The sequence below is a fragment of the Myotis nattereri genome, assembly GCF_964212035.1.
Source record: "Myotis nattereri genome assembly, chromosome: 6".
NCBI classification, from domain to species: domain Eukaryota; kingdom Metazoa; phylum Chordata; class Mammalia; order Chiroptera; family Vespertilionidae; genus Myotis; species Myotis nattereri.
Genome location: NC_138081.1, coordinates 8,790,610 through 8,812,300, shown reverse-complemented (window position 1 = coordinate 8,812,300; position 21,691 = coordinate 8,790,610). Strand labels below are relative to the sequence as shown.

The 21,691-nt window shown below is 39.5% G+C and overlaps 1 protein-coding gene across 1 annotated transcript in view; it reads left to right on the top strand.

Annotated features, from left to right (window-relative positions):
- Positions 1-21,691, top strand: part of SRPK1 (SRSF protein kinase 1) — a 64,164-nt gene that overhangs the window by 19,572 nt on the left and 22,901 nt on the right. Inside the window, exons 4-8 of the mRNA XM_081095042.1 lie at positions 453-561; positions 2,772-2,859; positions 3,836-3,923; positions 14,956-15,062; positions 17,401-17,566. Of these exons, the coding sequence (XP_080951168.1) occupies positions 453-561; positions 2,772-2,859; positions 3,836-3,923; positions 14,956-15,062; positions 17,401-17,566 (558 nt within the window). The remainder of the gene's footprint in view (positions 1-452; positions 562-2,771; positions 2,860-3,835; positions 3,924-14,955; positions 15,063-17,400; positions 17,567-21,691) is intronic.

Genomic DNA, 21,691 nt, shown 5'->3' with positions numbered 1-21,691 from the left:
TGTTTTAGAAAATCAAATCCTGTGTGTTTTTAAGTTAAATAAATGGAATCCATTGATCTCTCTCTTTAAAAAAGAAAAGAAAAATCCTGAGACTGCAACTATAAATAGATTTATATGTTTAGATAAATCTGTTGTGATACATAACCTTATTTTTGTTTGAGGATGACTTATTTTAAATAGCAAATGGTCTACAAAGCATCACTTGCTCCTTCTAAATCATTAATTTTATTCTCTAAGATCTTTTTTTGTAACATGAGCTCAATGATACTGAACACCTGACTTGACTTAAATTTTTTTTTTACTTAAATAACTTTTCCTACTACAAATGTTGAATTCATAGCATAGAAGAAACCATTTTTATTTAATAAAAGGTATAGAGACGTTGAAAATGGGATATAAGATACCTTTTCCTACTACTTACGTGAATGTTTCCCTCCTGTTATTTCTTCCAGGAGGTTACCATCTTGTGAAAATCGGAGATCTATTCAATGGGAGATATCATGTGATCCGAAAGTTGGGCTGGGGACACTTTTCAACAGTGTGGTTATCATGGGATATTCAGTAAGTTTTTGTGGTCCTGCAAAAGAATTAGTTAGGTGATAGCTAAATGTTTCTGATTTTCCAGAGCTGATCCACCTTCAGTTTAACTCTGACTGATTTCTTTTTTTTTTTTTACTATATTTTATTGATTTTTTATAGAGAGAAAGGGAGAGGGATAGAGAATTAGGAACATTGATGAGAGAGAAGCATCAATCAGCTGCCTCATGCATACCTATTACTGGGGATGTGCCTGCAACTAAGGTCCATGCCCTTAACTGGAATCGAACCTGGGACCCTTCAGTCCCCAGGCCGACACTCTATCCAGTGAGCCAAACTGCTTAGGGCTCTGACTGATTTCTTGATCAGAATTTTGTTGTTCTTGGGCAAATGACTTTCCTCTGGTGAAGGAAGTTTTAAAGACAAAAGATTAATTAAATTAGTGTCAAAAGGCACTTAGAACTCCCAAATTCAAAGCATTGCAACTATTACTAAAAGTAAGGTATGTAAATTTGTAGTTTTCTCACCAGAGTAAAGTTAAATTGATTTACAAAAAAATATAGTAGTAGTTACCTACCCTTTCGTTCCAAAATAACTTTTTAAAAATCAGGTGCCTAGCCCTGGCCAGTTTGGCTCAGTGAATAGAGTGTCGGCTCATGGACTGAAGGGTCCCAGGTTCAAGTCCAGTTAAGGCAGCGGTTCTTAGCTTGGGGGTCGAACGACCCTTTCACAGGGGTCGCCTAAGACCATCGGAAAACACATATATAATTACATATTGTTTTTGTGATTAATAACTATGCTTTATTATGTTCAGTTTGTAACAATGAAAATACATCCTGCATATCAGATATTTACATTACGATTCATAACAGTAGCAAAATTACAGTTATGAAGTAGCAGTGAAAAGAATTTTATGGTTGGGGGTCACCACAACATGAGGAACTGTATTAAAGGGTCACGGCATTAGGAAGGTTGAGAACCACTGAGTTAAGGGCACATACCTTGGTTGTAAGCTTGATCCCCAGCTCTGGTTGGGTCACTTATGGGAGGCAGCTGGTTGATGGATCTCTCTCACATGGATGTTTTCTCTCCTCTCCCACTCCTTTCCACTCTCTCTAAAAAATTAATGGAAAAATATCTTCAGATGAGGATTAACAAAATAATAAAATAAAATGTGTTAATAAAAATTAAAAAAATAAAAATCAGGTACCTGTACTTGTTTATAAGAATTTCTGGTACCAAGAAGTAACCAGTCAGGTGCAACCTTATTTATTATGTGACATGACAAATAAGATGCAACTCTGTTATATGACCTATATACTTATGCTTCAAGACAGATCATTTACATTGGACAGCAATTGTCCATTTTTTAATGTTATAGTCTAAGAGGAAAAAGGTCAGTGCCCCTGACTAAATAGTTAAGTATTGCATGTTTTAAAAATTCTTGTAGCATACCGATTGAAAATCGATGCCCTTTTTTTCTGCCAAGGGCCATTTAGATATTTATAACATCATTCTCGGGCCATACAAAATTATCAGCTTAAAAGTTAGCCTGCTATTTTTGTTAGACATTTCATTAACTCACCCCTAATGCTTTGGCTGGGCCACACCAAATGATGGCCCACAGGTTGGATATTCTTTACCCCTGCTCTAGATGAACCTATGTGAGATTTTCTTATATTTTCTTTTGGTAACAGACTTGCTCAGTCTCACACAGTCTAAAACTATTCTCTACATAAAAATCTATTACCATGGGGTGTTTACCTAAAAGTGTACTACCTATCTTTGATGAAAACAGTAATTGCTATCTATGTACTTTTTTTTTTTTTTTAGTTTGTTTTCACCCTATTTTTTCTTCTGGCTTCCTATAGGAAAGTATTATAGTTTTTAACCTTTTAGTGTTTGCCAGGTAGACAAGATACTTCAAATTTGGTGGGGTTTCTCCCCTTATCTGTCCCTTTTTATGGTTTTCCTTGGTTTCAGGGAGACATTAAGAAGGTAGATTTTAACTTAGAAAAAATGTTTAATTACTGGCATTACCCAAGAACATATTTTCTTTCTATAAATTAAATCTGGCCAGATAATTGTTGGGTACAAGTGATCTCTGTATTTGAGTACAAGGAAACATGAAATCAATATTTGTATTTTTGTCACTGCCTCCCATTATACCAAAATCTTAGCTTCCTACAGTAAGGGAGGACATTTAGTCCTAACTGTCTATGTTTGTTTCTTAGGGGAAAGAAGTTTGTAGCCATGAAAGTAGTTAAAAGTGCTGAACATTATACTGAAACAGCACTAGATGAAATCCGGTTGCTGAAATCAGTGAGTATTTTATGTGAACTGCAAAGCATTAAATAAAGTTTTATTGAATTAAAACATACAAAGTGTAAATTCTTTAGCATGGCTAATATTTACTATAAAGTTTCAATATCTTTAAAGAAATAGAGGAGACACAACATTCTGTGCATGTGGTAGCGAACTGATGGAATATGCATGCTCTCATACACATCGAAAAAAACTTACAAATAAAAATGTTTATTGAACATGTTTTATGTGCCAGATAGCACAAAGAATGTTTTTCTTTTCTACTATGGTTAAAAGGAGAGTTGTGCTAATAAATAAATACCTATTTTATGTTTTTAGATGTTATAAAAATAAACATTGTATTAATTCCTTTATACTTGAAAACTTAAGTATATTTAACAAAAACTTACTTTCAGTTTTATTAGAAAATTCCAATGTAGTAGAAGGAGCTTAAAGTCAGAGTTAGAAAACCTAGGTTTTAGGATCAGTTCTATCCCAATATATCCTCCAACTCTTCATTTTCTTTCTTCTGAACTTTAATTGTTTCATTTGTAAGACCAGGAAGTATTTTTCAAAGTATCAGTCTGTGACAGAATAAGGAATTTGTGCCCAAAAGTAAATTACTGTATTGTTTCCTTCATTGAGAAAGTTTATCTTTGAACAAAAATATCAGCTTGAATAAACCATGTGGTTAGTGCTGTGGTTGATGTGCATCCTGCCAAAGCTTAATTCCTCGTAGCCTGGTTACCAGCAGTTAATTTGGGAATTGTGCTTTGAGTAGAAAAATGGTCAATTTAGTATAATAATCTTTTTTTGATGCATTTCCTTTTGTGAATTAAGTTCTTTATCTATTTTAGCTAATAAAATTTTAATGTTTTTCTCATAAATTTGCTGTTTCTTGGAGTAATTAATCTTTTATTATATTTGCTGCAGGTAGCCATTTGGCTTATTTCAGTGCTTTCGTTTTTACTGAATACTGTCTTCCCCATTATAGGTGCGAAATTCAGACCCTAATGATCCAAATAAAGAAATGGTTGTTCAACTTCTAGATGACTTTAAAATATCAGGAGTTAATGGAACACGTATCCTTTTTAAAACCTATTGAAAAATAAATCATGAATTAACTTTATCCCAAAAAAGGAACCAGATTTGTAAAACAGCATTGGTCTCTTTTCTAAAGGCAAACTAAAATCAAATTACTTTCTTTTATAAATTTCTGACCACAGATGTGAATCATATCTGTCTTTATATATTGTGATATTTCAGGGTATAATTTTAGGCTTTTCCCCCTTTTCAGCCCAATTAAGCCAAAGTGAAAATAACTTTTTTAGAAAATAGCTTTGTATTAAGAGGAGGTTCTATGATTTTTATCAGCACAGAAATTTTAATAAAGTAATTTTTCATGATAAATTCTGGGTAAACATTGAAGAGATTGTGTGTGTAGTTAAATGTTTATAACCTAAACAGGTGTGATTGTTCACATACTATCAATGAAAAACTGACTTGTTTTATGATTTTATCCAGATCCTTAGAATTTTATAGTTGGAGGGAAGCTCAGCTGATTTTCTTTATGAGTTAATTTCAGAGTGACATGCAGTGAACTAATTGAAAGGTTGTTGTAACAGCTATGTTAATAAAGGCCTATCAGACTTTTCAGAATAAATGATAGCATCTCACTCGGATTGGAGAGTCTAAAACTGCTTATTCATAAACTATTTAAAAATGTAAAGAAAAGACTTTTCATATATCATTCTATTTCCCTATATGTTTAGCTTCTCTTAACATTCTTAATTGCAAGCGATGATGTTTTTTTAAGGAGACAGACTGCATATGGTTCTGTAGTATCATGTGGACTATGGTAAAAGATATGAACAGAGAAGCAGAGAGAACAGGTGATGTGAAAATATTTTATCTGTCATTCTGTAGTTAGTTGTGAGTTATTTCCTTGAAGTGAAACTTACATCCCTATTCCCTAAGGAAAACTTGTAAGAATCATCCCATTTTAAAACAGTATCTTGGGTCCATTGTGGTCACTTTTTGTTGGCTTACTGTGTATGTGTGTGTTCAAATTAGTAGGAAGGCTAACCAAGAAATAAAAACATACACAGGATCTCATGATGGCCATTAATTCTGTTTCCTGATTTTTTTATCTTGTCTTGTACCAGATTTCTTTACTAATTTGGAAATGTTACAAATAAAACTATTCTAATAAGACATATTCTAATAATGTCCTCTCCTCAGTAATGTTCATTGCCTTTATTTGACCCAAAACTAGAAAACTTTTTGAAAATTATTGAAATATCTTAGTAGATTTGAATTTCAAGCTCCAAGATATTTTCAAAACTTACCAGGTGGTTTCTCTGTAGTTTCTATTAATCCCTATTTTATTAATTTATTTCTTTGTCCTTAGCCATTTCTCTCTGCCCTTCCTCCTTCTTGGCTCTCTTGGCTACTGATCTGCTGCTATAGATTGAAAAGGATAAAACTCAGAGCACTGAGTTAAGGGTTAATGAGTTAGTTTCCTGCCCCTCATCTCTTTTCACTGTGCAGACATACATCATGAAACTATAGGTCTGACTTTTTTTCTATATACTGCTTTTTCCCTGGAGCAGTAGCTTTTCTCATCCTATCTAATAATAGAGAAACATGGTAATTAACTATAACTTCGCTACCCTTCCCATTGGCTAATCAGTGAGATATGCAAATTAACTGCCAACCAAGATGGCGGCCGGCAGCCAGGCAGCTGAAGCGAACAGAAGGCTTGCTTGCTCCAGTGATAGAGGAAGCCAAGGTTCCCCGCCTGCCGGCCTCTGAGCTTGCACTCTAAGCAATTATGTTGCAATTATAGAAGTTAAACAATTCCCAGAAACCTGCTTTCAGCTGGCAGAGCTGGAGCAGCAGGACCGCAACAGTGTTACAATTATAGAACCCAAACAAACCCAGATACCTGCTTTCAGCAGCCGAGGTCTCAGAGCTGGAGCCGAGCCTCAGAGCTAAAGCTAGCTCTCAGTTCCAGTGACAGCCATAGAAGGTAAATAAATCCCAGAATGAAAAAGAAAAAAAGGAGAGGTTGGGAGCTTCAGTCACCTGCCAGCCTGAAAACGGCCCTCAGCCCCTCACCCAGACTGGCCAGGTACCCCAGTGGGAACCCCCACCTTGAAGGGGGTGTGACCAGCTGCAAACAGCCATCATCTCCTCATCCAGGCTGGCCAGGCACCCAAGCGGGACCCCCACCCTGAAGGGGGTGTGACCAGCTGCAAACAGCCATCATCTCCTCATCCAGGCTGGCCAGGCACCCAAGTGGAACCCCTACCCTGATCCAGGACACCCTTCAGGGCAAACCAGCCGGCCCCCACCCGTGCACCAGGCCTCTATCCTATATAGTAAAAGGGTAATATGAAAACTGACCCTAACAGCAGAAAGACTGGGAATGACTGGTCACTATGACACACACTGACCACCAGGGGGCAGACTCTCAATGCAGGAGCTGCCCTCTGGTGGTCAGGTCGCTCTCACATGGGAGGAGCTCTGCTCAGCCACAAGCCAGGCTGATGGCTGCCAGTACAGCAGTGGTGGTGGGAGCCTCTCCTGCCTCCTCAGCAGTGCTAAGGATGTCCGACTGCAGTTTAGGCCTGCTCCCCGCTGGCAAGTGGATATCCCCCGAGGGCTGCCGGGCTGCCAAAGGGATGTCTGATTGCCATCTTAGGCCCAATCCCCCGGGGAGCGGGCCTAAGCCAGCAGGTGGTCATCCCCTGAGGGGTCCCAGACTGCGAGAGGGCACAGGCCGGGCTGAGGGACCCCCTCTAGTGCACAAATTTTTGTGCACCGGGCCTCTAGTATCTACATATTCTATATACATAAAAGCCTAAGCGACCAAACAACTGGTCGACCAGTTGCTATGATGCACTCTGACCACCAAGTGGAAGATGCTTAATGCAGGAGCTACCCCCCAGTCATCAGTGTGCTCCCATAGCCAACCTCCCACAGCTGGCCAACCTCCCTCAGTACCCCCCCCCCCCCCCAGCTGGCTAACCTTCCACAATCCCTCTCCCCAGCCTCCAGTCCCCCCCCCCATTGGCCCCAATTGGGGGGGTGGTGGCCAGCCAACCTCCTGCGGTCTCTACCCCCAGCCAGCTGCCCACACCCCACCCCCCCATCAGCCCTGATCACCAGCCAGGCCGAGGGACCCCACCCATGCACAAATTTGTGCACCAGGCCTCTAGAAATATAAAGAGCCCTGAGCTTGAAAGTTAGGTATGTAGACTTCTATAACAATTTGTTCATTCTACTTCTATGGATAGTGAGATGAATGACTAAGAAGGAAAAGCTGGTCTGTACATAATATGGACACTAGCCAGTGAGTGTCATTTTTGGCCATCTATGTGATCTATGTCTTTAGGATACTTTTTTCCCTAGTATGTATTTTGACTCTTTTGCTAGCTCCTCTTGTTCAGAATGCACACTAAATATGGCTCTTACTTCATTTAAAAGGCTTTGTTTGTTTTTCTTTACACCATCTCCCCAAAAAATGTTTTTTCATATATCTTTTTGATATTTTATCCAATTATTTTTGTTTTCTAAGCTACCAAATACTTGGTCAATTTTATATCACTCCTTACAAATTAAAATAACATTGTTGCCATATTGCAATGCTTCTCTCAATAAATAAAATTTAAGGTTGAAAACTAAGAATATAAGCAAATAAATTAAAAATTCTGTTTCCTGGGTTTTTCTGTATCTGTGTGTATATCTTTATTATTGAAAGTATTACTAGTGTTCCCCTCTTTCCCTCATTAACCCCTTACCTTTCTACTTGAGCACCCTCACCAGGCCTTTACTGTACTACTGTCTGTGTCCATGGGTTATGTATATATGCATTTAATTCAGTCTGTTGCATGCTTCCATGTTTCTGGATCTATTTTATTGGTTACTTTATGTTGTTCATTAGATTCTACATGTAAGTGAGATCATGTGATATTTGTCTTTCTCTGACTGGCTTATTTCACTTAGCATAATACTCTCCAGGTCCCTCCATGTTGTCTCAAAGGGTAAGAGGTTCTTTTTTTACAACTGCATAGTATTTCATTGTGTAAATGTATCACAACTTCTTTATCCACTCAGCTACTAATGGGCTGTTTCCAGATCTTAGCTACCATATATAATAAAAGCCTGATATGCTAAGTGTCCGGTCATCCCGTTGTCTGTTCAATCAAAGCATAATATGCTAATGATATGCAAAGGCTGCTCAACCACTTGCTATGACGTGCACTGACCACAAGGGGGAAGACACTTTAACTGGTAGATTACCTTGCTGCTGGGGTCTGGCTGATTGGGGACTGAGCGAGGTGAGCTGGACACACCCTGGAGCCCTCCTGTGTCCCTCCCTGGCCCCTTTCGTGCACCAGTGGGGTCCCTCAGCCTGGCCTGCGCCCTCTCACAATCCGGGACACCTTGGGAGAGCCGATTTCTGCCGGATCCCGCATGCCAGGCCAAGGGACCCCACTGGTGCATGAATTCGTCTTGGATATAGTCACTTGCTTTTCATTATTTTGTATACTTCCTGCCATGATTCCCTTCTAGCCTAAAGTGTTTCTATTGAGAAATCAGCTGACAATCTAATGGTAATTTCCTTATAGGTAATTTTCTGTCTCTCATCTTGCAGCTTTTAAGATTCTTTGTCTTTAACATTTGCCATTTATGATGTGTCTTGTTGTGGGTCTTTTTGGATTCATCTTTATTGATACTTTCTGTGTTCCTTGGCCCTGTGTGACTTTTTCTTCACCAGGTCAGGGAAGTCTTCTGTCATTACTTCTTCAAACAGATTCTCTATCGATCCTTACTCAGATTCTTCTCCTTGTGGCACTCCTTTGAGGTGAATGTTGTTAGATTTCATTGTCCCAAAGCTCCCTTAAATTCTCCTGCTTTTTTTTTTTTTTTCAGTTGCTGTGAATGGATGTTTTTTCCTATCTTGTCTTTTAATTCACTGATTCAGTCCTCCACTTCTTCTAGCCTACTGTTAATTCCTTACAGGCTATTCTTTCTTTTAGTTATGTCATCATTTCCGATAGATTTTTATTTATGGTTTCTACCTTTTTTTTTTAATGCTGGTGTAGTTCTCAATAAGTTCCATATCATTCTCCTTAAGTTCTTACTAAGCTCTTTGAGCACCCTTATAACCATTACTTTGAATTCTTATCTGACAAATTGCTTGCCTCCATTTCATTTAGTTCATTTTCTGGTGATTCCGTCTTCAGTTTCATTTGTTGGTTGGTTGTTTGTCTCCCCATTTTTTCTGTCCCTTTGTATTTGTTTCTAGGTATTAGGTCAAACTGCTATGCCTCCAGTCTTCATGGGATGGTCTTATGTAGTAAGTGTTTTGTAGGACCCAGTGGTGCAGTATCTTGGACCTCCTGAAAATACCATCCCGTAGTGGAGGGCTCCCTCTTCACTTTTGACCTACTGCCTATGGGGGCTGGTTCAGTCCCTCTTGCAGCCTTGCCCTTCCTATCAGTTTCCAGGGGTTTTGTGTCCTTCCTTGATATGTCTCCTCCTCAACTGGACCTCAGTTGGTAATTCCAGGTGAATATATTTCCAGTCTGGCACTGGTAGGAGATCTAATAAAGGTCTGCATATTTGATCGCTATCTTTGCATATGTGTTTGTTTTTAAGCAATCTGCACTTCTAAAATTATTTCTTTTTATTGATTTCAGAAAGGAAGGGAGAGGGAGAGAGAGAAACATCAATGATGAGAGAGAATCATCATTGGCTGCTGTCTTCATGCCCCCCACCCCCTTACTGGGATCAAGCCCACAACCCAGGCATATGCCCTGACCAGGAGTCAAATGTCTTGTGGTCGACGCTCAACCACTGAACCCCACATGGCTGGGCAAGCCGTCTATACTTTTAAAAATTCTGTTTTGATGTATTTTACATATACAAAAATAGAATAGTTTAATGAATCCCCACAGATCCATTACCCACTTCAGCCATTATCAACTGAGAGCCAATATTGTTTTATCTCTACCTCCTGATAATTTTGTGACCAATATTAGATATATTCTTTCATCCATAATTGTTTTTAGAATATATGTCCAAAAGACAAGGACTCTTAAAATACAACTTTAACATAATTATTATATCTAAAAATAATTGGTTGTTGACCTATGAACCAGGTCACAGTTCTGTACCCAATCAGGGCATGTGCACAGGTTGTGGGCTTAATCCCCAGTAGGGGGCATACAGGAGACAGCCAATCAATCATTCTCATTGATGTTTCTATCTCTCCCTCTCCCTTGATCTCTGAAACCAATAAAAAATATTATTTTAAAAATTGGGACCAATTTCTTTGAAATTCAGTATCTAGTCAATGTTTCAGTCTCTCTAAATGTCTCATGTTTTTTTCTTTTAGTTTTGTTTTGTGTTTTTGTTTTGTTTTGTTTCTTATTTGAGTCAGGATCCACATAATGTCTTGACAGTTTTTTATAATTTGTCACATGAAGATGTTTCAGATTCATCTTATACATTTCTGGTCCAAATCTGGAATCATCCATTTCTCTGAGAAGTCATAACTCCTTTTATAGTGGAAAATGGCAAATAGAATCTAAGCACTAGGAGTGTACTTTGATACTGGGTTGATCACTGCTGTTATTTTTATAATTTTTTGATCTATTGTAAAGAATAAAACCTTTATTTGTTGTTCTTCCCTTTTTGGGGGGTCACTTTAAGTTGCCCCTACAGCTTACTCTTGTGGGTGTCAGTTGGTTTGTTTGTACGTTTTTCTGTTTTTCACTTTGCATAGTTTCTTTTGCTATGCATTCAAGTTCACTAATCTTATTCTGCAGTGCTTTATCTGCTATTTATCCTATCCAGCATGTTTTCATCTGAGAGGTTCTATTTGGGTCTCTTTTTTTTTTATATCTTCTATGTCTACGCTTTTCAATATATAGAATACAGTTATAATGTTTAATGTTCTTGTCTGTTAATCCTGATTTTGGTTACAGTTCTGGGTCAGTTAGCTGCCTGATAATCTTTGAGACATTGTGATTTTTTTTTACCATCTTGGCTGCTGATTTTTTTTTTTTTAAGAGCCTCTTTCTTTTTCTTTCTTTTTTTTGAATATATTTTTATTTCAGAGAGTATGGGAGAGGGAAAGATAGAAACATCAGTGATGATAGAGAACCATTGATTGGCTGCCTCCTGCATGCCCCATACTGGGGATCAAGCCCACAACCTGGGCATGTTCCCTTGGCTGGAATTGAATCCATGACCCTTCAGTCTGCAAGCCAACACACTATCCATTGAGCCAAACTGGCTAGGTCTGCTGAATATTTTTTATTCCTATATATCTTGAGCTTGTTCTGGGAAGCAGTTGTTTTACTTGGAAATAGTTTGATCCTTTTCAGATTTTACTTTTATGACTTGTTAGATAGATCCAGAGCAGTGTTCAGTCTTGGGCTATGAGATACAATACTGTATTAGTTTTGGGTATACAACATAATGTTAATATGCAGAATAGTATCATAACTAGAAGTTTGTACCTTTTGGCCACCTTCACTTATTTCCTCACCTGTGGCAACAATCAATCTGTTCTTACCTATAAATTTGGGGAGTTGTTGTTTTTTAGATACCACATATGATTGATATCTAGTTTTTGTCTTTCTCTGTCTGACACTTTTCACTTAGCATAATGCCCTCAAGGCCTATTCATGTTGTCACAAATGGCAGGATTTTCTTCATTTTTATGGCTGAATATTCCATTGTGTGTATGTACTACCTCTTCTTTATCCACTCATCCAGTTCACCCCTCAATGAACACTTAGGTTGTTTCTGTGTCTTGGCTGTTGTAAATAATGCTGCAATGACATGGGCTTCCAGATATCTCTTTATCATGGTGTTTTTGTTTCCTTCAGATAAATACTCAGAAATGGAATTTCTAGATCATATGGTAATTGTATTTTTAATTTTTTGAAGAAATTCCATGTTGTTTTCCATAGTGGCTGCATCAACAGTGCACAAGAGTTCTCTTTGTTTCACATCCTCACCAACACTTATCTCTTGTCTATTTCATAATAGCCATTCTAAGGGGTGTGTGGTAATGTCTCATTGTGGTTTGGATTTGCATTTCCCTTATTATTGTACCTGTTAGCCATCATTTTGTCATCTTTGAAAAATTTTCTATTCAAACCCTCTGCTCATTTTTTAATTGGATTGGGGTTGTTTTCTATTGAGTTATATAACTTGTTTATATATTTTGTTGAGAGAGAGAGAAACATCCATTTGTGTTTCCACTTATTAGTGCATTCATTGTTTGATTCTTATATGTGCCCTGACCAGGGATTGAACCTGCAACCTTGGCATACCGGGACGATGTTTAAACCAACTGAGCTACCCAGCCAGGACAACTTATTTATATATTTTAGATACTGTCCTCTTAATCTGACATTGGTTTGCAAATATTTTCTCCCATGCCATAGGTTGCTTTTGCATTTAATTGATGGTTTCCTTTGCTGTGCAGATTTTTGTTAGGTGTAGTCCCACGTGTTTATTTTTACTTTTGTTGCCTTTGCTTTTCTTGTCAAATCCAAAAAAAATCTTCACTGAGACCAATGTCACAGAGCTATCCCCTATATTTTCTTCTAGGAGTTTTATGGTTTCAGGTCTTACGGTTAAGGCTTTAATTCATTTTGAGTTGATTTTGAGTTCAGTGGTCTTTTGCATGTGGCTGTCCAGTTTTCTCAACACCATGTATTGAAGAGATTGTTTTTTCCCCATTGTATAATCTTGACTATTCTGTCGTAAATTAATTGACCATATACATGAGGTTTCATTTCTGGACCACAAGTACGACTGAATTTTTCTAGTCTTTTTAATGAGAGCACATACTGTTGGTACCCCAGGGAATGCTGGGCACTGTTTCCTCTAATCCTTCCAGGTGATTTCTTTTCTGTCTGCCTCTGGTAGTTTCCTCATATACCTATTCTTATTAATACACTGCTAAATACTTGAGGGGCTCCCTCTACAATCTCCAGGCATCTCTTTTTCTGCAGCTCTCTACTCTCTGGTATCTTGAGCTGCCTTAGTCTCTCAAGACTCAGTTCCATACGTTTACCTTAAGGCAGTGGTTCTCAACCTTCCTAATGCTATGACCCTTTAATACAGTTCCTCATGTTGTGGTGACCCCCAACCATAAAATTATTTTCGTTGCTACTTCATAACTGTAATTTTGCTACTGTTATGAATCATAATGTAAATATCTGATATGCAGGATGTATTTTCATTGTTACAAATTGAAGCATAATTAAAGCATAGTGATTAACACAAAAACAATATGTAATTATATATGTGTTTTCCGATGGTCTTAGGCGACCCCTGTGAAAGGCTCGTTTGACCCCCAAAGGGGTCGCGACCCACAGGTTGAGAACTGCTGCCTTAATGGGCCTGCCTGGAAAATCTCGAGGCAGTAAGATGGAAGAACCGTAGGCTTCAGCTCATTTACTTACCTTCTCTCAGAGATCACTGACTTCATTGCCTGATGTCCAGGGTCTTAAAATCTGTTATTTTATGTATTTTGTCTGCTTTTGTTGTCATTTCAAGCAAGAGGGTAAATCCAGTTCTGTTACTTCACCTTTCCTGAAACGGATTTCCTAGTTGTATGTTTAACTTCAACCAGTTTTCCAAAATGGTAGTACTATTTTACATTTCTACTAACTTAATATGAGAGTTTTAATTGCTCCACATTCTCACTTACATTGGTTATGTTAGTCTTTTTATTTTAGTCATTCTAGTGAGTTTGAATGTTATCTTACTGTAATTTTGATTTCTATTTCTCTGAGATAGTCATGTTCCTTTAATCTTTAATTTAGAATACTTCCCACAGCATTAACTTTTACTAATTTTTCCAAAGAATGTTTTGTCTCTTAATTTGGATTGGTCTAATTGTTTCCTCATAGTTAAATTGAGGTTAAATCATTTTTGTCAGGCGCACTAGATGGATGATGTTTTGTTCTTCTCAGGGGGCACATGATGTGAATTTGTGCTTCATCATTGGCAGTGATAGTTTGCTCAGTAGGTTATGGCAGTGTTTTCCAGATTTCTCTGGTTAAAAGTACCTTTTCCCTTTTATAATTAATAAGCAATCTTTGGGGTGATATTGTTTCAGTTTTCCCAATAGTTTTTCATTCGGTAGTTTAGTTTTAGTATTCATTGATTTTTACCTGAACCAGTTATTATGGTCATTGTAAAATTGTGGCTTTCTATTTCTGTCATACTGTGTATATTTATTACTTGACTTTTTCTCTAAAAAGAGGTATTTCCTGTCTCCTGATACATACTTGTTGTAGTATCCATTTGGACTCATTCTATTTTTAATTTATAAGTTAATTCATAACTTCACTCGTTAAAATGTTCTCAACTTTGATTAATGACATCTTCAAACTGATTTGTTTATTCTTGACATTTTTCCTGCTGGCATAGCAAAATGGTCCAGGTTCACCCTGGATTTGGCCATTTCTTCAAGGAACCAGGGTTTTCTTTAGTGGAAAATTTAAAACGAAGTTTGGGCACTAGGTCATTATTACATATGTGTGTTTTTGATTTTCCAATTTATGTAGAAATTTCTAGAGATAGAAGATAACAACATCTTGCTACTAAAATCCCTGCAGCTCTGCATACAACCAGGCTGGCAGTATTTCTGCTGTGTGTCAATGATGGGGATGCTCACACACAGAGAAAACATGGTGGCACTGGAACTGAGACTAGTTTTGTAAACTACAGAGCATAAAGCACGTCAGTTTCCTATATTATTTAAAATGTTGACATTTGCATTTTGGGAGTTAAGTCTTGGTACTTTATCTTCTAGTTAAAGCAATATTTCTTTTCTTTTTTTTTTTTTTTTTTGTATAGTCTTATTGATAAATGAACCTACCAGAATTTTCCATTTCTTGGGTGTTTTCAGTAACTAAAGCATTAATTAACCTTTGGAATTTCAGAATATTGACAGTTAGATTTTTTTTAGTCAAGCTCTATTACCTTTTATACTGAAAGAATAATACAGTAACATTTTCATTGGGTTGGAATGCATTTTGCCTCCCTTTTTCCTCCTTAATAAACTTCTAGATATCTGCATGGTGTTTGAAGTTTTGGGGCATCATCTGCTGAAGTGGATCATCAAGTCCAATTATCAAGGGCTTCCACTGCCTTGTGTCAAAAAAATCATTCAGCAAGTATGTATCTTATATCTTCTATGTGGTGATTTTTATTTTTTTATATTCTTGAAGTGTCAGGAGTTTCCTGTTTCCAATAGAAGTTTTATTTTAAAAAGTAGGCTTTTTTAGCCGAGACCAGTTTGGCTCAGTGGATAGAGCATCGGTCTGTGGACTGAAGGGTCCCAGGTTCGATTCTGGTCAGTGGCATGTACCTGGGCTGCAGGCACATCCCCAGTAGGAGGTGTGCAGGAGGCGGCTGATCGATGTTTCTCTCTCATTGATGTTTCTAGCTCTCTATCTCTCTCCCTTCCTCTCTGTAAAAAATCAATAAAATATATTTTTTAAAAAAAGTAGGCTTTTTTAATTGTTTTATTCAGTCCATAGGATTCACTATATTTATTCTGTTGTTAAACATTTTATCTAAACCATTTCCCCTCAGTTCATTTTCTATAGCCCTGGCCAGTTTGGCTCAGTGGATAGAGTGTCAGCCCACAGACTGAAGGGTCCTGGATTCCAGTCCAATCAAGGGCATGTACTTTGGTTGCAGGCTCAATCCCCAGACCTGGTTGGGGTGCCTGCAGGAGACAACTAATCGATGTTTTTCTCTCCCTGTCTCTCCCATCAAATTCTATTCTCTAAAATCAACAGAAAAATATCTTTGGGGCCGTAACTGGTTTGGCTCAGTGGGTAGAGCGTCGGCCTGCGGACTGAAAGGTCCCAGGTTCGATTCCGGTCAAGGGTATGTACCTTGGTTGCGGGCACATCCCCAGTAGGGGGTGTGCAGGAGGCAGCTGATCCATGTTTCTCTCTCATCGATGTTTCTAACTCTCCATCCCTCTCCCATCCTCTCTGTAAAAAAATCAATAAAATATATTTTTTTAAAAAAGAAACATATCTTTGGGTGAGGATTAACAACAACAAAAAAAAACAATTTCTATAATAATTACTAGAGGGGAAGCTGTGTGCAGTTCCTGATTTTTGAAAATTTGGAACCCTTATTTAGAAGTTCTGGTTACAAATACTAATTCTATGGTACTAAAGAATTGCTATGTCACCCTAGCCAGTTTGGCTCAGTGGACAGTGTTGGCCCACAGACTGAAGGGTCTCAGGTTCAATTCCAGTCAAGGGCACATACCTCAGTTTGCTCTCCGGCCCTACCTGGTCCAGACATGTGCAGGAGGCAACCGATTGATGTTTCTCTCCACATCGATGTTTCTCTCTCTCTCTCTCTCCCTCCCTCCCTTCCACTCTTTCTAAAAATCAATGGAAAAATATCCTTAGGTGAGTATTAACAGAAAAGGAATTGCCAGGTCAAATCATTACAATCTCTTTTTAAACATTGTTCATGGGCACTTTCTTTTTCTTTTTTTAAAAATGTTTTTATTGATTTTTTGGAGGGTTTGTGGTTGTTTTTTTTGTTTGTTTTTTTTTTGAGAGAGAGAGAGCGAGAGAAAAAAAAACATCCATGTGAGAAACATGTATCAGCTGCCTCCTGCACGCCCCCTACTGAGAATTGACCCGGCAACCTGGGCATGTGCTCTGACAGGGAATCAAACTGGCAACCTTTTGGTGCATGGGATGACACCCAACTGAGCCACACTGACCAGGTCTGTGGGCATTTTCTAGTATTATTAATACCTTTCAGTGTTCAGTAAAGAATACTGTCAGGAAAGTATTAATGCATCAAAGGGCAAATAATTTGTTTCGACATTGTGTTTTGGTGGAAAGAGCTCCACACTGGGAAGCAAAAGTTCTTCATCAAAAGGAAATTTGAATTACAAGATACCTAAATCTCTCTCACCACCTACTAGTACATTTCAGTATTTAAAGGGCATATGTACCATTTTTTTCCTCAATCTTTATAATGTACTTAAAAATATCTCCAAGTAGAATTCACTTTGTAAAAATTGGAAGAACTTTTTATTATAAATAAGTTAAGCTCTTGCCTTCATTCATAATTCACAGTTAATCTTTGTACTTTAAAAAAATACCTTATTCTCTGTGGAAAGCTACCACATCATTTGTATAGGTTTTTTTTTTTAATATATTTTTATTGATTTTTTACAGAGAGGAAGGGAGAGGGATAGAGAGTTAGAAACATCCATGAGAGAGAAACATGGATCAGCTGCCTCCTGCACATCTCCCTACTGGGGATGTGCCCACAACCAAGGTACATGCCCTTGACCAGAATCGAACCTGGGACTCTGCAGTCCACAGGCCAATGCTCTAGCTACTGAGCAAAACTGGTCAGGGCCATTTGTATAGTTTTATTTTTTTTTAAGTTATTGTGATTTCTTCCTTTTCCAGAAAGACTTGTCTTTTGTGTTTGCAAGTCTCCTGCTCTGTTCCCACACAGGTGTTACAGGGTCTGGATTACTTACACAGCAAGTGCCGGATCATCCACACTGACATTAAACCAGAAAACATCTTGTTGTCGGTGAATGAACAGTACATCCGGAGGCTGGCTGCAGAAGCCACAGAATGGCAGCGGTCTGGAGCTCCTCCACCTTCTGGATCTGCAGGTATATTTGTTTTGGGGACTTTGCTCTCATTAGCAATTAAGTCAAGTTTCTATTTTTATTCTATTACTAGGCAGTTAAGTAAATCACATCTTCTACACTAATAAAAGAGAAACATGGTAATTGGCGTACGACCGCTACCCTTTTCATTGGCTAATCAGCGAGATATGCAAATTAACTGTCAGCCAAGATGGTGGCCGGCAGCCAGGCAGCTTGAAACTAACATGAGGCTTGCTTGCCTCAGTGATGGAGGATCGTTGGAGGAAACCAACGTTCCCCGCCTGCGGCAGCAGGCCTCTGAGACTTCAGCCAGCAGATTTGCAACATTGTATGCAAAGGCCAGAAACATATTTTCAGCCGGAGGCCTAAGAGCTGGAGCCAAGCCTCAAGGTAAAGCTGGCCCAGAATAAAAAGAAAAAAAGGAGCGGTTGGGAACTTCAGTCACTCCCAGCCTGAAAACAGCCCTCAGCCCCTCACCCAGACTGGCCAGGCACCCCAGTGGGGACCCTCACCCTGATCCAGGACACCCTTCAGGGCAAACCAGCCGGCCCCACCCATGCACCAGGCCTCTACCCTATATAGTAAAAGGGTAATATGCCTCCTGGCACCGGGATCAGCGTGACAGGGGGCAGCGCCCAAACCCCCTGATCGCCCTGCGGCTCTGTGTGTGACAGGGGGCGGGGCCCCAACCCCCTGCGCAGCCCTACTCTGCCTGATAGGGGGGAGCTCCCCAACCACCCCCCCCACGGGCCCTGTTCTGTGTGTGATGGGGTAGAGCCATAACCTCCCCATCGGCCCTGCCCTGAGTGTGAGAGTGGCGGTGCCCCAACCCCTGATCGGCCCTGCTCTGTGGGTGACGGAGGCAGCGCCCCAACCCCTGGATTGGCCCTGCTCTGTGCGTGACAGGGGGTGGTGCCGCAACCTCCCCATCGACCCTGCCTTGAGTGTGACGGGACGATGCCCCAACCCCCCAATTGGCCCTACCCTGAGCGTGACTGAGGGTGGCATCACAACCTCCCGATCTGCCCTGCTCTGTGCATGAGGGGGCGGCGCCCCAACTCCCCAATCGGCCCTGCTCTGAGCCCGACCAGGGGCTGCACCTAGGGATTGGGCCTGCCCTCTGCCACCCAGGAGCAGGCCTAAGCCAGCAGGTCGTTATCTCCCGAGGGGTCCCAGACTGCAAGAGGGCACAGGCCGGGCTGAGGGACCCCCCCTCCCCCCGAGTGCACAAATTTTTGTGCACCGGGCCTCTAGTTAAACTATAACAGTGGTTCTCAATCTTCCTAATGCCGCAACCCTTTAATACAGTTCCTTATGTGGTGACCCCCAATTTCATTGTTACAAATTGAACATAAAGCATAGTGATTAATCACAAAAACAATATGTAATATATGTGTTTTCCGATGGTCTTAGGCGACCCGTGAAAGGGTCATTCAACCCCCAAAGGGGTCTCAACCCACAGGTTGAGAATCGCTGATCTATAATAATAAAAGTGTAATATGCAAATCAACCGATTGGCTGAACAACAGAACGTCTGGACGACCACGCTATGACAGGCACTGATGCCAGGCCAGCCAAGGCGGGTGCGATTGGTCTGGGGAGGGAGGGGGGTGGCCATCACCCTGCAGAGGGAGGCCCAGACTACCCCACCTGTGGCGCTGAGGCAGGTGGGCGGGGCCTCCCTCTGTGGGGCAATCTATCGAGGGGCTCCAGGAGTGCGAGAGGGCGCAGGCTGGGCTGAGGAAGACACACATACACATATCCAGTGCACGAATTTCATGTATCAAGCCTCTAGTTTAACAAGAAAGTACAAGAAGTGCTTATGTGTACAAAATAGTCCCAGTTTTCCAAAGATTTTTTTCACTCTCTATATTGCTTCCATAATTGCAAGGAAAATACTAGAGCTTGTGTCTTTTAGGTATATATATGTTGTACAGTTGACCCTTGAACAACTGGGGACTTAAGCACATAGACCCCTATACATTAAAAATATTTGCTTTGTTAAATCATAGCCAAATCTTTTCTAAAAGAAAAGGTTTATTGAGCCACATGCTAGCCAGAAATAGGCCTGGGTCCTGGAGCATACTATCTAAACCATCAGCAGCAGAACTACATGGAGAAGACAACAATGTCTACCCTTCTGGGATTGGTGGATCTTTTAGACAAACAGTTTAGGGGGAAGAAAGATGTAAGTTGTTTCGAAAGAATTTAGTTATAGGTAAAGGGCTAGTTATGAGATAGGTTCAAAGAAAGAAATGTTTATTCTTTAAGATAGGTTGTGTGCAACACTCTGGAAATATCGTGCATAAGCCAGATGCAGTGACACTTGGTGGTCAGCTATTAGGCTATTTTCTCTGAGATAGTCACCTGGAGATTAATTGAAAGTTTCAGCATACCTTCAGGAATATTTGTTGGTTTTGGCCTGCATGCGTTAAGAGATTAGCCTCTCATCTCTTCCTTTCAACCTCCAGCCTGCTATAATTTAATTTAGGACACCTCAAAAAAATTTTTTCTTGCCCAGCTGGTGTGGCTCAATGGTTGAGCATCGACCTATGAACCAGGAGGTCACTGGTTCGATTCCCAGTCAGGGCTCAAGCCTGGGTTGCAGGCTCGATCCCCAGTAGGAGGTATGCAGGAGGCAGCCAATCCATGATTCTCTCTCATCATGGATGTTTCTACCTCTCTCTCCCTCTTCTTTCCACTCTGAAATCAATAAAAATATATTTAAAATATTTTTTTTCTTGTCAGCTTAACACTTTTGACTCCCCCAAAAAGTAACTACTAATAGCCTACTGTTGACCAGAAGCCTTACCAATAACATATTGTTGATTAATACATATTTTATATGTTATATTTTATATGCTATATTCTTATGGAAAAGTAAGCTAGAGAAAAGAAAATGTTATTGAGAAAATCATTAGGAAGAGAAAAAAATCCTCAATTAAGTGGAGTCACACAGTTAAAACCTGTGGCAACTGTATATGTAAAAGCTGGTTCATGTAAAATATTTTCTCTTGTGATTTGATGGCTATTTTTGATGTGTTTACCTCTTACCATGCTCATTTATGGATCAGTGATCTGTGCAGGATCACGGTAATACCTATTAAAACCTTAAGTTTGCCCTAACTGGGTTGGCTCAGTGGATTGAGCGTCGGCCTGCGGACTGAAGGGTCCCCAGGTTTGATTCCGGTCAAGGGCATATACCTTGGTTGCAGGCACATCCCCAGTAGGGGGTGTGCAGGAGGCAGCTGATCCATGTTTCTCTCTCATTGATATTTCTAACTCTCTATCCCTCTCCCTTCCTCTCTGTAAAAAAATCAATAAAATATATATTTTTAAAAAAAAAAAAAAACACCTTAAGTTTAAGCACTGGTGCGAACAGATTTTGAATCCTGGCTTCATCATCAGCTGGGTTTCCTTGAGTGAGTCATTTGACTTCGTTATTTTCTCATGCAGGAGTTATTGGGATTAAATTTCATGTTAAAGCAGTTGGCATTGTGCCATATAACATCATGTACTAAATAAATATTGGCTACTGTGATTACAATAATTATTTCCATTTGAAGTTCAGATTTTAATTTTAATAGTTTAATTATATTTGAGGACCTTTTTTAAAAAAAAGATTTTTCATTGAGTTTTTAGAGAAAGAAGAAGGGATAGAGAGAGGGAGAAACATCAATGCAAGAGTGAAACATTGATCAGCTTCCTTCTGCGCGCCCCCTACTGTGGCTCAAGCCCTCAACCTGGGCATGTGAACTGAACCAGCAACCTTTCCTTGCACAGGATGATGCCCTGCCAACTGAGTCACACTGGCCAGGGCTGAGGAACTTCCTTGATCTTCAAATTGAAAGTATCAGTTATTAGGCTTCCTTTGATAAGAAGTATCATAGGCTTCCTTTAAAAAGGAAAACTCAAGAAGAGGGAAATGGATAGTTTTTGATGAGCATAGCATTTCTTTTTTTTCCAAAATGAAATGGTTATAGAAATTTTACCCAACAGTATGAATACAGTTAATACTACTGATTAAGAGGGAAATTTTCTGTGTTTTTGCCACAATTTTTAAAAATTTTAAAGGGATGCCCTAACCAGTTTGGCTCAGTGTATAGAGTGTCGGCCTATGGACTGAAG